This window comes from Meleagris gallopavo, chromosome 2 (assembly GCF_000146605.3).
Source record: "Meleagris gallopavo isolate NT-WF06-2002-E0010 breed Aviagen turkey brand Nicholas breeding stock chromosome 2, Turkey_5.1, whole genome shotgun sequence".
Classification (NCBI taxonomy): domain Eukaryota; kingdom Metazoa; phylum Chordata; class Aves; order Galliformes; family Phasianidae; genus Meleagris; species Meleagris gallopavo.
In genome coordinates this window covers 91501138-91513616 of record NC_015012.2, presented here as the reverse complement: position 1 = coordinate 91513616, position 12479 = coordinate 91501138, and the positions used below count along the sequence as shown (strand labels likewise).

The following is a 12479-nucleotide window of genomic DNA, read 5'->3' as shown; positions in this document are numbered from 1 at the left end:
TTTTTCTTTTCTTTTTTTTTTTTGTTTTTGTATGTGTGCTGGTATTTATTTACTGAGATTAGATTCTGTACATAATAAATGTACTTTTTTAGCTGCCTGTACCCTAGTGACCACAATAATTTTTTTTTTTAATTTACTCAAAAAAAAATTGAGCTTAATGTAGAATGTTTCTGTTTGTTTGTTTAATATGAGAAAATCTGCATGTGAAATAAATGGAGGTTGGACTCCATGACCTCTTGAGGTCCCTTCCAAACTCTACAATTGTCTGATTCTGTGATTCTGTGATATGCAGAATAACATAAATGTGAAAATTGTGAGGAAGTTTGCATTTGTATGAGCTAATAGTAGGCCTTGGAACAGAATACTGTTCCCTGGCCATGGAAATTCCAGCAGTGCATTCAGGGCTTCCTATGATAAAAGGTAGGGGTCATGTAGAATTTCAAGAAACTGCTCCCAGAATCAAACGTTGAATACACTGGGGTGGAAAGACTGAAGATTTGATATGACAGAGTACTGAAGAGCTGTGAGTAAACATATAAATAAAATTCTATTGCCTAAATGTAGACACCTACCATCCTTTGAGATGTCCTAGAGCATCCAAGACATACATTATCATGTATGAAAAAGCATCTAGGTCAGAAATACAGGTTTATGCCTTTCTGGAGGAACATCAGGCTACATAGGATACACATAAGAATTTAAGATCATCCTGCATGCCTGCAGCTTCTTCAGTCATTTTTTCACTTCTTCGATCTGACTGTAGATCTGGACTATATGGGTCACATGGGGGCTTTTCCAGTGACAGGATGAGGTGAAATGGCTTTAAACTGGAAGAGGGTAGATTTTGAGTTGACATTAGGAAGAGATTCTTCTGTGAGGGTGATGAGACACTGGAACAGGTTGCCCAGAGAATTTATGGATGCCCCCTCCCTGGAGGTGTTCAAGACCAGGCTGGATGGGGCTTTGAGCAACCTGGTCTAGAGGTAGGTGTTCCTGCCTATAGCACGAGGATTGAAACTAGATAATTTTAAAGGACCTTTCCAATCCAAATCATTCTATGGTTCTATGATTCTATGACTGCCCGTATAGTTAAAAGCAAACTCTGCACTCTTGAATTAGAGAGCTTATTTAGATTTTGAAGGACACACTAATCTATTTCATGGTCTGCCCCTTCCTAACAGCTGGGGCAGCATTTCTAGGTTCTGTTCATAATAGTTCTTTCAACTAGATAACATTTTCTAAACTTTTTTAAAAAACATATTAGGCTAAAGATCAAGTAGCTCCAATTTTGGTGTCCTCACGTAGCCTTATGCATTACTGGAGTTAAAGAATGGTACTGTTTTCTTGTTAATGAAATGAATAGTATCATCATCTGATGGCTAATTTTTACATTTCGGAGATGCTATTATGTGCTTTGATAGGGCAACTTGAAAATCTTGTTTCTTACACAGAAATGTCAGTTAACTGAACTTACAGGGTCATCTGTCCTACGCCAAGGGCTGATGGGTTGGGACTAAACTGCAGGTTGTGTGCACACCTCCACAACCCTCCTTCTTTGGTGGTCTCTGTGAGGTAATGGCATAAACCTGCTACAGAATCCTTTTGGCCTGCATATATAGGTCTCCTTTGAAAGGAAACCATCACTGTTCGTTTTTGTTTTCATTGTTTGTTTAATATTTTCCTGACAGAAATTGCAAGTGACGCTCATTCACTTTGCAACAGGAATGCAGTAGGTCCTTGAATATTTTGAAGCTCAAGTTCAAAAAGTATTTGTGTGGAATTAGGACATTAAGTTGATTCACATCAACTCTTAGAGGTTGAAAGCCATCGAAATGTGAACTCAAGGTATAGAATAGACACAGATTGTGTTCAGTTTTGGCATCATAGTGGGTATCCAATGGCATGCCACGTATCTTGGAGTCAAAAAAAAGCTATACAGTGGAGGCAGAAGTGCCTACAGACTGATTGAGCCTGTGCTAAAGCTATACCTGTAGATGATGAGAGGATTTGTTCCCTGAGCTCTAAATGCAATGCTGAATGTGTGAAGTTCAGTTACTCAGGCATAGACAGCAAATGACAATTCTGATACCAGAGGTTAAAACATATACAGAGAGTCAACAAATACAGCAGAGGACCTGCATGTGCCCTTTTGTATCTTTCTGGACTGGCAATTAGAGGCTTGATGTGTTACCTTACAGTACCTCAGATAATACCATTGGTTGACTATGATGGGAGCCAAAGCTTTAAATATATATTCACACAGCTATACAGAGGTATCTTAATGAAACACACTCTAGATGATGCAGAGGTACACACTGGAATTGAAGCCCCTTAAGTGGAGGCTGCTGCTGTAGTAGCTTTTGTGATTTGTGCTTATTTTAGAAGGTCATCCCTAAAGACTGGAATAAATCATGCTGCCAGGAGCCAGGTGATGAATACCAAGAAGCACAGCTAAAGTGGCAGCACAGAATCTTGTGAAAGTGGTCCTTTTTTTCCGCTAAATGCCTGCCACCCACAAGTTTTATTGCTTTGGCTCTTTCCCTGTGATACAATAAGTTGAGGGAGCTCTAAACTACTAATTGTTTTTATTTTTTTCCTGAGAGAACCAGAGCCACAAGGTCAGTGCCTGTGCTTCTTGACCTTTTTAATATCATCTCTATGTATAAACTATCACAGATCCATCTTGCCGTCCCATTTTTTCTGCATGCAAAGTAGCTGGTAATGCAGATACTGCATAGATTTTCAGGGACGTGGTCTCTCAACAAAATTCAGTGCAATCTGCTCGCATTGTACAAAATTATAAACGCTGCTAAGCCTGTGCAATTTCACCGTTGAAAATCTAGTGACAACAGTATGTGGAAGATCAGGAAAATCCTTGTGGCCCTATGGTAACTACTACCGATCAATGTTTATACTTTCAGCTCTAATCAGCAGCCCTGCCCCTAGCTGGGAAAGATTTAAGATTTCTGTGTGTTTATCACTGCAAAAGGAGTCATGTCTGATAGGAACAGTGTTTATAAAATGAAGGTAAAGATTTAGCTATTTTTATTGAGCGAGCACATTCCTGAATCTAGAAATACATATCTAAACAATGAAACATTGCAAACGTCACAGCACCATACAAAAAGATGTGAAATCTGTGAAGTTCTAATGATGACTCTTTATCTCCTTTTCGGTCGCTATTCTTTCCTCTCCCAGTGCAAAGTATTTGGTTAGAAAGCAACCCATATTGTGGGACCCATTGACTTTTAACTTTAAACTGTATGGAAATCTATTGCGCACTTGTTTCAAAATAAGGGCGTTACCAAGGCTCTCCGTTAGAAATACCCTTTAGAAAGTAAGAACTAGCAATTTGTTGCATAAAATGTAAAAATCAGGGCATGCAAATGGGCTGATTAAAGCAGAAATTACTGCATTTTCTGTTTTTAAACAAACGCGAAGATCCGAAAAATCCTTTGTAAGGTGGACTTTCCCTTACGGGATAAAATGGAATTAAAATAGTGTCAATAAATTGTGTGAGAGACTGTATCAGTCTGTGCATTGATAGTCTGTGCATGCAGGATAAGAACATTGACTGCCTGCTAATCTATTCCCAGATGGAGGTGGATGCAGACGAGAAGCGCCATCGCACACGCTCCAAAGGTGTTCGAGGTACGTCTCCTGCTTCAGTAAATCACTCAAGGCCCCCGCTCAGGGTGACCTTCATCGTCCAGAATCTCTTAGCACGATTCATTCTGACCCTTGCTTTTACACAACCTTTCTGGTAATTTTCTGTAGAAGAGGGGTACTTGTAATAGATGATAAATCTTTATATATTTTCCATCTCTCTGCAGTTCCCGTGGAACCAGCCATACAAGAGCTGTTCAGGTTAGTGCTCTGAGTGTAAAATGTATCCCCATTAGCAATTTAGAAAATTCATGCCTTTTAATGGGTATAATGCACTTTCAAGTTCATTGGTGGTTTGCTCATGCCCTGCTGCACTGATGAAATTAATTCCCTTGAGACTTGCTAATAAAAAGCATCCCCTCTTTTTTTCCCTTCAGTTATTTGATTTCTTTCTCTCTGTCTTTGTTGCCCTCCATTTCTGTAATACCTCCTGCCTGCTTTTAGTATAATTTTTCTGCAGCACACCCGCACCTATATAATTAATTCTCTCCCTTTTGCAGCTGTCCCACGCCTGGCTGTGATGGCAGTGGTCATGTTAGTGGCAAATATGCAAGGCACAGAGGTAATATCTATAATTTTTCATAATTATTGAAGAGATTTGGTAAACAAGTCAGTTGGCATGAAAACAAGTCAGCTGGCATGACCTTGCTAAACCAAACAATGATAGAAATTTGAAATTAGATCTAGAATCTATCTGGATTCATATATTTTTTTCTTTTTCTTTTTTTTTTTTCTTTTTAAGCAGTGCTTTTCATTTGTCTTTATTGCACTATGTTATTGAAAACCTTTGAAATTAAAACATTTATAAGTGCAAATGAGGACAGGTCCTAAACCCTCTTACAATACTCACAGGACCACTCTGTCCATTTTAACCATGGAGGTGAAATTCACACGTAAACCTAAACCAAGTTTTTGCTTGACGAATCTTGTTCCATTTTCAGTCTTCTTTCAATTTTTTCATGCAGCTCATGTGTTGCAAAGTAAAATTTGGCCTTGCTGACATGTTGGTGCCATTGTGATTTCTGTTATTTAATGAATTTTGTAACTAAATGAGAACTTCTGAACATTGTGAGTTTGATGATCTGGTTAGATTCAAGGGTCAAAAGAGTAAGACAAAATCATTGATAATAAGACCTCTGGATTCAAATATTACATTATACTTATACTTACTCGAGATTCTAAACTATGATACTTGGAGAGATCTCCATTAAGAAAATATGTTTAACCATTTACTGTTAATAATATAATTATGTTAATAATAGCATTATGTTACACATATGTACATGTGCTTCAAATTAATTTAGAACTGAATACTTAAATTTATCTGCAATATGGATGTTCAATGTTGCCTTGTATGTCTGTATAAAAAAACATTCATTTACTAAATCGTTCATGTATTAGTTTGAAAAAAAAATTTCAAACGTTTAAGCTCGAGGACACATTAATTTTTCTTGTGTGCAGTGCATTTTATTTAACATATTTTATACAGCAGACTGTTTTAAATGGCCAATGTTTTGGCCATGTGAAGAGAAATGTGTTCAAACTAGTGTTAAATTCTCCTGGAACTGTTATGACTTTTTTACTATTGACTTATTCAGATTTTAAAGCATTTGTGGTATTTACACTAACTAGAATGCATATTTAGCACCAGATTTGAGAGATGATACACAGTGAGGACATGGGACATGTTTTTTTATGAATTAAATGGAAATTATGCAGTTGGACTTGATGATACTTGTAGGTTCCTTCCAACTTCTGTTCTGTTCTATCCTGCTTTATCTTGTCCTATCCTGTTGTATCCAATTCTGTGCATTCCTGGTTAAGATATTTGTGTGAAAAATGCAAAATAGTGAGATATCAGTCCACTCAGTGTTAACAATGAATGAAGCTTAGGGACAAATCAAGAAAATACTTTAAAAATTAAAACAAGAAATGGAAGTGCCTGATACTAAAATTATTTTGAATTACATTTCTAAAATATGAAGTGTTAAATATTTTTATTTAGATTTATTTTCATTATCCTTTTTTCAATCATAATCTTTTTGTGATAGTATGAAGGATTTAGTTAAATTGGAACACTGATATATATAGCCAAAACCACTCTTTTTGAAACTATAGTGATTTCTCATTTCAAATCATGTTTTTCTTTCTCCATTTTACTCATGTAAATACAAGCTTCATCAGTAATTAATTAATGGCACCATATCCTTCTTTTCCTTCAGAAATTTCAAGAAGAGCTAGCAGTTAAATGACATGATTATAATGTCCTTTCTAGTTACAAGATTGTGACTACATTCATTTCTTTATGCTTCATGGGATTTGCACGCTGTTTTCAAAACCAATAATTTTGAAACCACACAGAACAAAATTCTTTAGCTTAAAAAAAAATCTAACTTTTCTTCTGAATTACTCTAACTTTTACTCGTGTTTGTCTCATATCAGCTTTTTAGGGGTAGAAAGAAGGGAAAGATACAAGGTTGGAAAGGATTACAGACAGTCTTGAGGCAACAGTTCCATACTTTGTTTTCTTAACATGATTCTTTGCCAGTACACAAACAGACAGAATCTCAGAACTGTTAATTAAGTGAAATTTTAGGGTGGATGTAGAAAAAATAAAAATTGGAAATATATCAGAAATTATTTTCTTCTTATGAATTCTTAAGTTTTTTTAAATTGTTTTCTTACCACTCTGATTGCCAATGCACTAATCAAAATATGTTTAACTAACGTATGTCTCGTTTAGTGTAAAAACAAAAATTATTTGTTGAGGCGTACAACACACTTATTTCCTGAAACAGCAATGTTTTTTCTAGTCAAATCACCAAGTAAGTAATTTAAAGTTTTTGAAAAATTTTGAAAGAATTTATCTTTTTTTTTTTCCTTCTAATTTTCTGTTTGGATGGAAAAACCCTCCAACATTTCTTCCAAAGAAATCAGACTATCTTATAAATTTTATGCACTCAGGTGCTGCCTAACTCAATTCCATTTAGACCCATGGAGCATGAGGTTAATGAGGTTAAGACTTTTCCATTCACAATATCAGACTAACTCATTATAAGAAATGAAATATATTTGCTTTCACTAGATGCATTCAGAGCTCTCTAACATTACTCTGTGTTGAGGGTTTTTTTAATAACATCATGAATTCTCTGGAATTTTTGATTTTGTTTTCAATCTAATTTTATTTTTGTTAATAGAATTTTATCTTTGTAATACCAATATTACAGTGAAACAATGTTCAGATGCTGCGTTAAACTTCAACTGAAACAAAAAGATCCTTTCAAATTTTCAGGCAAATTTAGGAGATGAGACATTGTTCTGCTGAGAAAATATCAAGTAGAAGTCAAAGGAGAGTTTTATCAATGTTTCATTATGAAATTAATTATGAATGGGCTGCTGACAAGTTCACAAGTCTACACCATAACTGTGCAATGCTAGAATTTGCCAAGGAAACAAGCAGGCCTTATAAGCCATTGAGGTGCAAAACAAGATTGGTACTACGATAGGATAAGAGTGGCAATGGCTTATTGCATCATTTCCATTTTTTTGGATTTTTCTTTTTACTGTAAAATTAAACATTGTATGACAGTGAATACTCTTAGCACTTAAGTGCAGTGCTTAATTTAGCTTGCTAGTTGGGAATGCTATCAAGTCAGCTAAGATGGACAACCTGCTCTTCTGGCCAATTTTAAATGGAAGATGCTAGCATCTTTAAAATTAACTTGGAGGAAGCATCTCTCCCAAAAGACTACATACAAAGCTCAAAAAGCATCCCCGTTTTGGACACTAAGGGGAAATGCCCAAAATTGGGTGTCTTAAGAGCAATCTTATCATTTTTCCATTTTAGTAATACCTAGAAACTTGAAGGACCATGGATTCTCCAGCATTGGCTAGGATGCAGAGCATGAGGCAGTGCCTCAATGTTGTACTTTACACAAATATCATTTGTATTTCCAGGCATCTAATATCATCTAGAATATGCTGCTAAAGAAAGGCTTATCTTTGTGGAAGAAAGGCATGAGTTGTGGAAGATATGTGAGGGAGGGAGGAAGGGACATAGACCCATTCAGGTAATTGTGGAGACAAGAAAAGAATTCCAATCTTAGGAGTGAAAAGCAGAGCTTCTTCCTGGACTCCTAATACTGTTTATTTTATTTCCTTAGTAGCTCTCCAGGTCCACTGTGGAGAGTGGCATGATAATGAACAGCGCTCTTACACTTCCCAAGCTGTGTATTATTTTTGGACAATAAATGTGTTCCAGATCCTTTGAATACTTTTAGCTGTGATCAGCCCACCTCAGTATATTGCAGTTAAACATTGCCCACTAGGACCGTGCTCTCAGAACTGTATTTGGGATGTCTGTCAGCTAAACGTCTAAAGAAAAAAATTAAGATTTGAGTGTTCTTGCATTGCAATTAGAAGAAACTTAGCCAGTTTCATTACTCAGCTTCAAAGAGAAAAGGATTCACGTTCTGTGTATACTAATATAAGTGTAAAAGCAAGTCCAAATTTGTGCCCAAGTTATGCAGGTAAAAAACCCATAGGTGTTCTAAAGTAACTGAGCAGTAACTGTGGCCTGTTATTTACCAAGTAGATGAGAGTGATGGCTTTGAAAGCACTGCACATTACTGTGTTGTGATGAACTTAGCATTACTTTTTTAAAGTAAACAACACATCGTATACCCAATAGCTGTTTAAGGTTTTTCATGTAAATAGGTATTTAGACAGACTGTAAAAATTTTAACTAGTTCCCACTAAAAAAAATGCTAATTACATGCAGTGGCCTATTTTAAAAGCTTCTTAACGTTGTTTAAGCTATTTTTCCAGTAACAAAAGCAATTAGATTCTTTAATGGACTAATCACTTGCAAAATATGACATTCCTCAGAAGAAAACACATTTTAATAAATGGGATCCCTAAAAAGAGTCTTAAGCTGATATGTAGAACTGTATGTATTAATTTAGGATTCTCTTAATGCATATACTTTATATAAGTGTGAATTTGAAAACAGATAAGAACCATTGTCTGAAATTTTATTCTGAAATATTATGTATCAAATTTAAGTGAAGAATAAATTATTAGGGTCAAATGACACTCTCTTCAAATACCGATAGAGCTCTCACTATATAATGAATTTCAATTTGATGAAAATAAGAATTCAGATGAAATAATGCAACTTATAGATTTCATCTACCAAAAAAATTGTCCATAACTTGTCTTCCATACATATTGCATTTGCACAGGATTTTTTTTCATTAATCACTGTGTTGAGAAGAAGCAAGTCTCAAAAGTGAGGAGAGGAGGATAATTCCTGGATCTATAGCATATGAATTGACCCCAGCCTTATAAAATGTATTGTGTTTTACTTTACCAATAAATGCCTTGAGATCAGCCAGTTCTTTGTTGCTTTTTGAGGCTGTATGTTTCTTTGTATTACATTATGCAGGCAGGATTGTTTTGATTGTCTTTTAATTTTTGAGCATGAGATTTGACACTCGATATAACAGATTTATTTAAATCTATAAATACCTTAGAGTTTAGCATTCTTCTGATTATGAAAATTTCCCCACACCCTTGTATTACCTCGGCATTATATGCCATAGTTAAGTCATCTATATTTTAGAACAGAGTGAGAGAAATAATTCCGACTTCCAAACTTCAAAATTAAAAGACTGAAATGTCTCTCTCTTATTAGAAAATTATTGAATTTCTCTGACTTGTTGTGCCATATTTCTTATTCAAATTTTTTCATTTCATATACCTTTTCACCCACCAGTTTGATTGCCATGGCTGCAGCCGTGGGTGAATAATTGCCTGTCTTCACAGGAGCATGTTCTGGAGCTAAAGTCGAGTGCTTGCTTCCTGATGTATGCCTCATTTGAATTCTGCCGACAGCCTAGGGGCTGTATTATTCATGCCTTGACAGATAGCACTCACTAAAAGCGTTGGAACAGGGCCAGGTACTGGCAGAGAGATAGTGGAGCATTGCAACTTGCAACTGAGAGGAGCATCTATAATACAAAAAAGAGAAATCCTCATACCTCCCTTTTGCTAGTCTCACTTTGATGGAAAATTCATTTGCATCAAAATAAAATACCCTAAAAATAAATGCATTTTTTTCTAAACCATGCTTGAAAGTTTAACACAATTTTCCACATTTAATTGCAAAGCTGATTTTAATTAGTAAGGCCCTGCATGTGAAAAATGAAGATTCACTTGGGTGAGTGTAACACATTGCAGTGTCTGCTGAATGCTCTAATTAATGTATGGCTGCTGTACAACAGGGTGCACTGTGGGATATTTATGAAAAATTCTGTGCACACAGCCAGTCTATCTGTATTTTAGTTCTTGAATCTGCAAGAATAAATAACTTTTCCCCCTTTATTCTTTATGAGGATATCATTGTGCATGCCATCACTCCATCCATAAACTTTATGGCATGCTTGTCCTTTTTAGTATTTGTCAACGATATTATAAATCAGAAACGGGGACTTAGATATTTTAACATTAATGTGATAGTAGAGCATGTTTGCATGATGTGCAGAACCCGAGATCCACTGATGCATTTATGTTAAAGCCTAACCACAAAACAATGAGGTCCTTATTGTTTCTTGCCTTTATGGTACTGTGAAAAATCCCACTGAATACTGGAAATGTCGAGAAAGGTATATTTATTTCACTCTCAGCTGAGAGACAAACTTTAATATAATGTTAAATAATGATAAAATGATCTACAAGGTATTTACCTGAGGATAAAATAACCTACTTAGGCAATTTCATTCTTTCATTTACGTAATGTAATTCACCGTTCAGAATTTGCAAAAAAAAGAAAAAAAAAAAGTTAATAAATGGAGCTTCATTGCTTTGTTAAATCCAGCTAGAGAAAAATAAATAAATAAATAAATAAAATGAAAGAGCATAGGGATTTTCAAGCAGAACACTGCAAACAATAAATAAACGTGCTGGCAGAGAATCCATAATGTATTAGAGATCTTTATTGGCTGCTGTCTGGATTCGGCAGTATATTCTTTGTCTGATTGTTGATTAATGATTAGGAAGGTACAAAGTTGGGTCTGAAATATCAACCAGATGTACATCAGCAATTGGTGTGTGGCTCTGCATGTTAGCAGCCATTGTCTAGTGTTTCCAATACAAAAGAGCTACAGCTTAATTCCTCATAGCACCTTCTGGACTGGGAATAGCAATTTCAGTGGCAGGAAGTTTCCAGATCTTTGTGTACCGGGAGTACTAGCTTAATAAAAGGGGGAATAATAAAAATGACAGGCGGGAGAGTGTTGCCCCAAATGTATAGTGACAGCAAACAGTAGGTTTTGGATGAGTTTTCTGCTGTGGGTCCCTAGGCTCGTATGTTGCTGAAATGATATTGAAGTGGTGGGTGCTGAGAATGCTTATACAGCAGTCCACTTGCAGCTGAAGTGTTTTCTGTGGAAGGTCTACTTTGAGGTTTCACTGTCAACCACAAAGTAAATGAAAACTATGCAGGAATAATAATAATAATTATTATTATTATTATTATTTTTAAATCACCCAGTAGTACTGGGGAGATCAATTTCCTCAGGAAGATCTTGGAAGTAGCGATATACTTTTTTTTTTGCCTATGGGAAATTTATTTAGTTGGCCTGCTAAGATTATTTTGTTCTCCTAGCAGATAAATTATTTGAATAATTTGTGCTTTTCTTGATGAAACAGAGGATCTACTGAGTTTATTCACATTTCATCTACATATGCCTCTGTTGCTCCACTTGTAAACAAAGAGAGAATTTGAAGCATCTTAAGATGTAAAGAAAGAAGCATATATGGGGCCCAAAACTCTGTCTCTCATATTTATCTAGTATTTAAATGAAGGCCTTTAAGCGAGCATTGACATCAGAAGAATTCTAACTTCATATCTTCTGGATCTTCTCTTTGGAGATCTTCAAAAGTTGCTTAGACATGGTCCTGGTGCTGTGTGTCCTTGCCTGAGCAGAAGTTGAACCAGATGGATCCAGAGGTCCCTGCCAACCTCTTCCGTGCTTTGATTCTGTGATAAAGGAGGGAAATGAGGCATAAAAAAGTGGAGAAGTAAGAAAATAAAAACACACTTATTAGAAAATAGCCAATAAAGAATGGTGCTTCTTGTTTTTTTGGTTTTTTTTTTCCTAAAAATACACTGATATGTCTTTAAAGACTTACATTGAAATTCTTCAATAAGTTGAGACAGTTCTTTCAAAGACTTCACTTCTTATTAGTGGTTGGTATGAAGTACTGCTTCTCATAGTGTCAGCTCAGGATAGGGAAAGGAGAGGTACTCCTGAGACATCTTTGATGATAATAATAAATCTAAGTAAATATACCCACAGTACAAAGTCAAATGCCCAGAGGTTAAATATCTCTTGACGATGTCTTCAGCACTATGCAGCTCAGGACTCTATAAAATCTGATTGCTTTAACCAGACAAGTAGACCTACCATATCAGTTTCCTGGCTACTCACCTGAATCACCTTCCCAGGCAAATTTTGAAATTGGCTAATTACACGAAACTTTATGCTTTTTTGCGATTCTCAGGAATCAGCAGTGCTGCACTTTCAGTACGAATGGTACGTATGGGGAAGTGGTATAATGCTGTAAATAGTCCTGTGGCTGAATTCAGGCTTGTGTCTTAAATCAGTGATTTTTCATAAAATTTGTAATGTTGCAAAGCTAAATGAGATAGGACAGGATATGACTGACATTAAGAGCAAGAGTCAGCCTTTTAAAGGAGTTGGCTTTAAGTTCAGATGCATGGGGCTTCAAACAGATACTTCTGCCATCTT

General features: G+C 35.7%; 1 protein-coding gene across 1 annotated transcript in view; it reads left to right on the top strand.

Annotated features, from left to right (window-relative positions):
* Positions 1–12479, top strand: part of LOC100548026 (myelin transcription factor 1-like protein) — a 138474-nt gene that overhangs the window by 91459 nt on the left and 34536 nt on the right. The window contains 3 exon segments of the mRNA XM_031552259.1: positions 3502–3651; positions 3834–3867; positions 4167–4228. Coding sequence (XP_031408119.1) covers positions 3502–3651; positions 3834–3867; positions 4167–4228 — 246 coding nt within the window.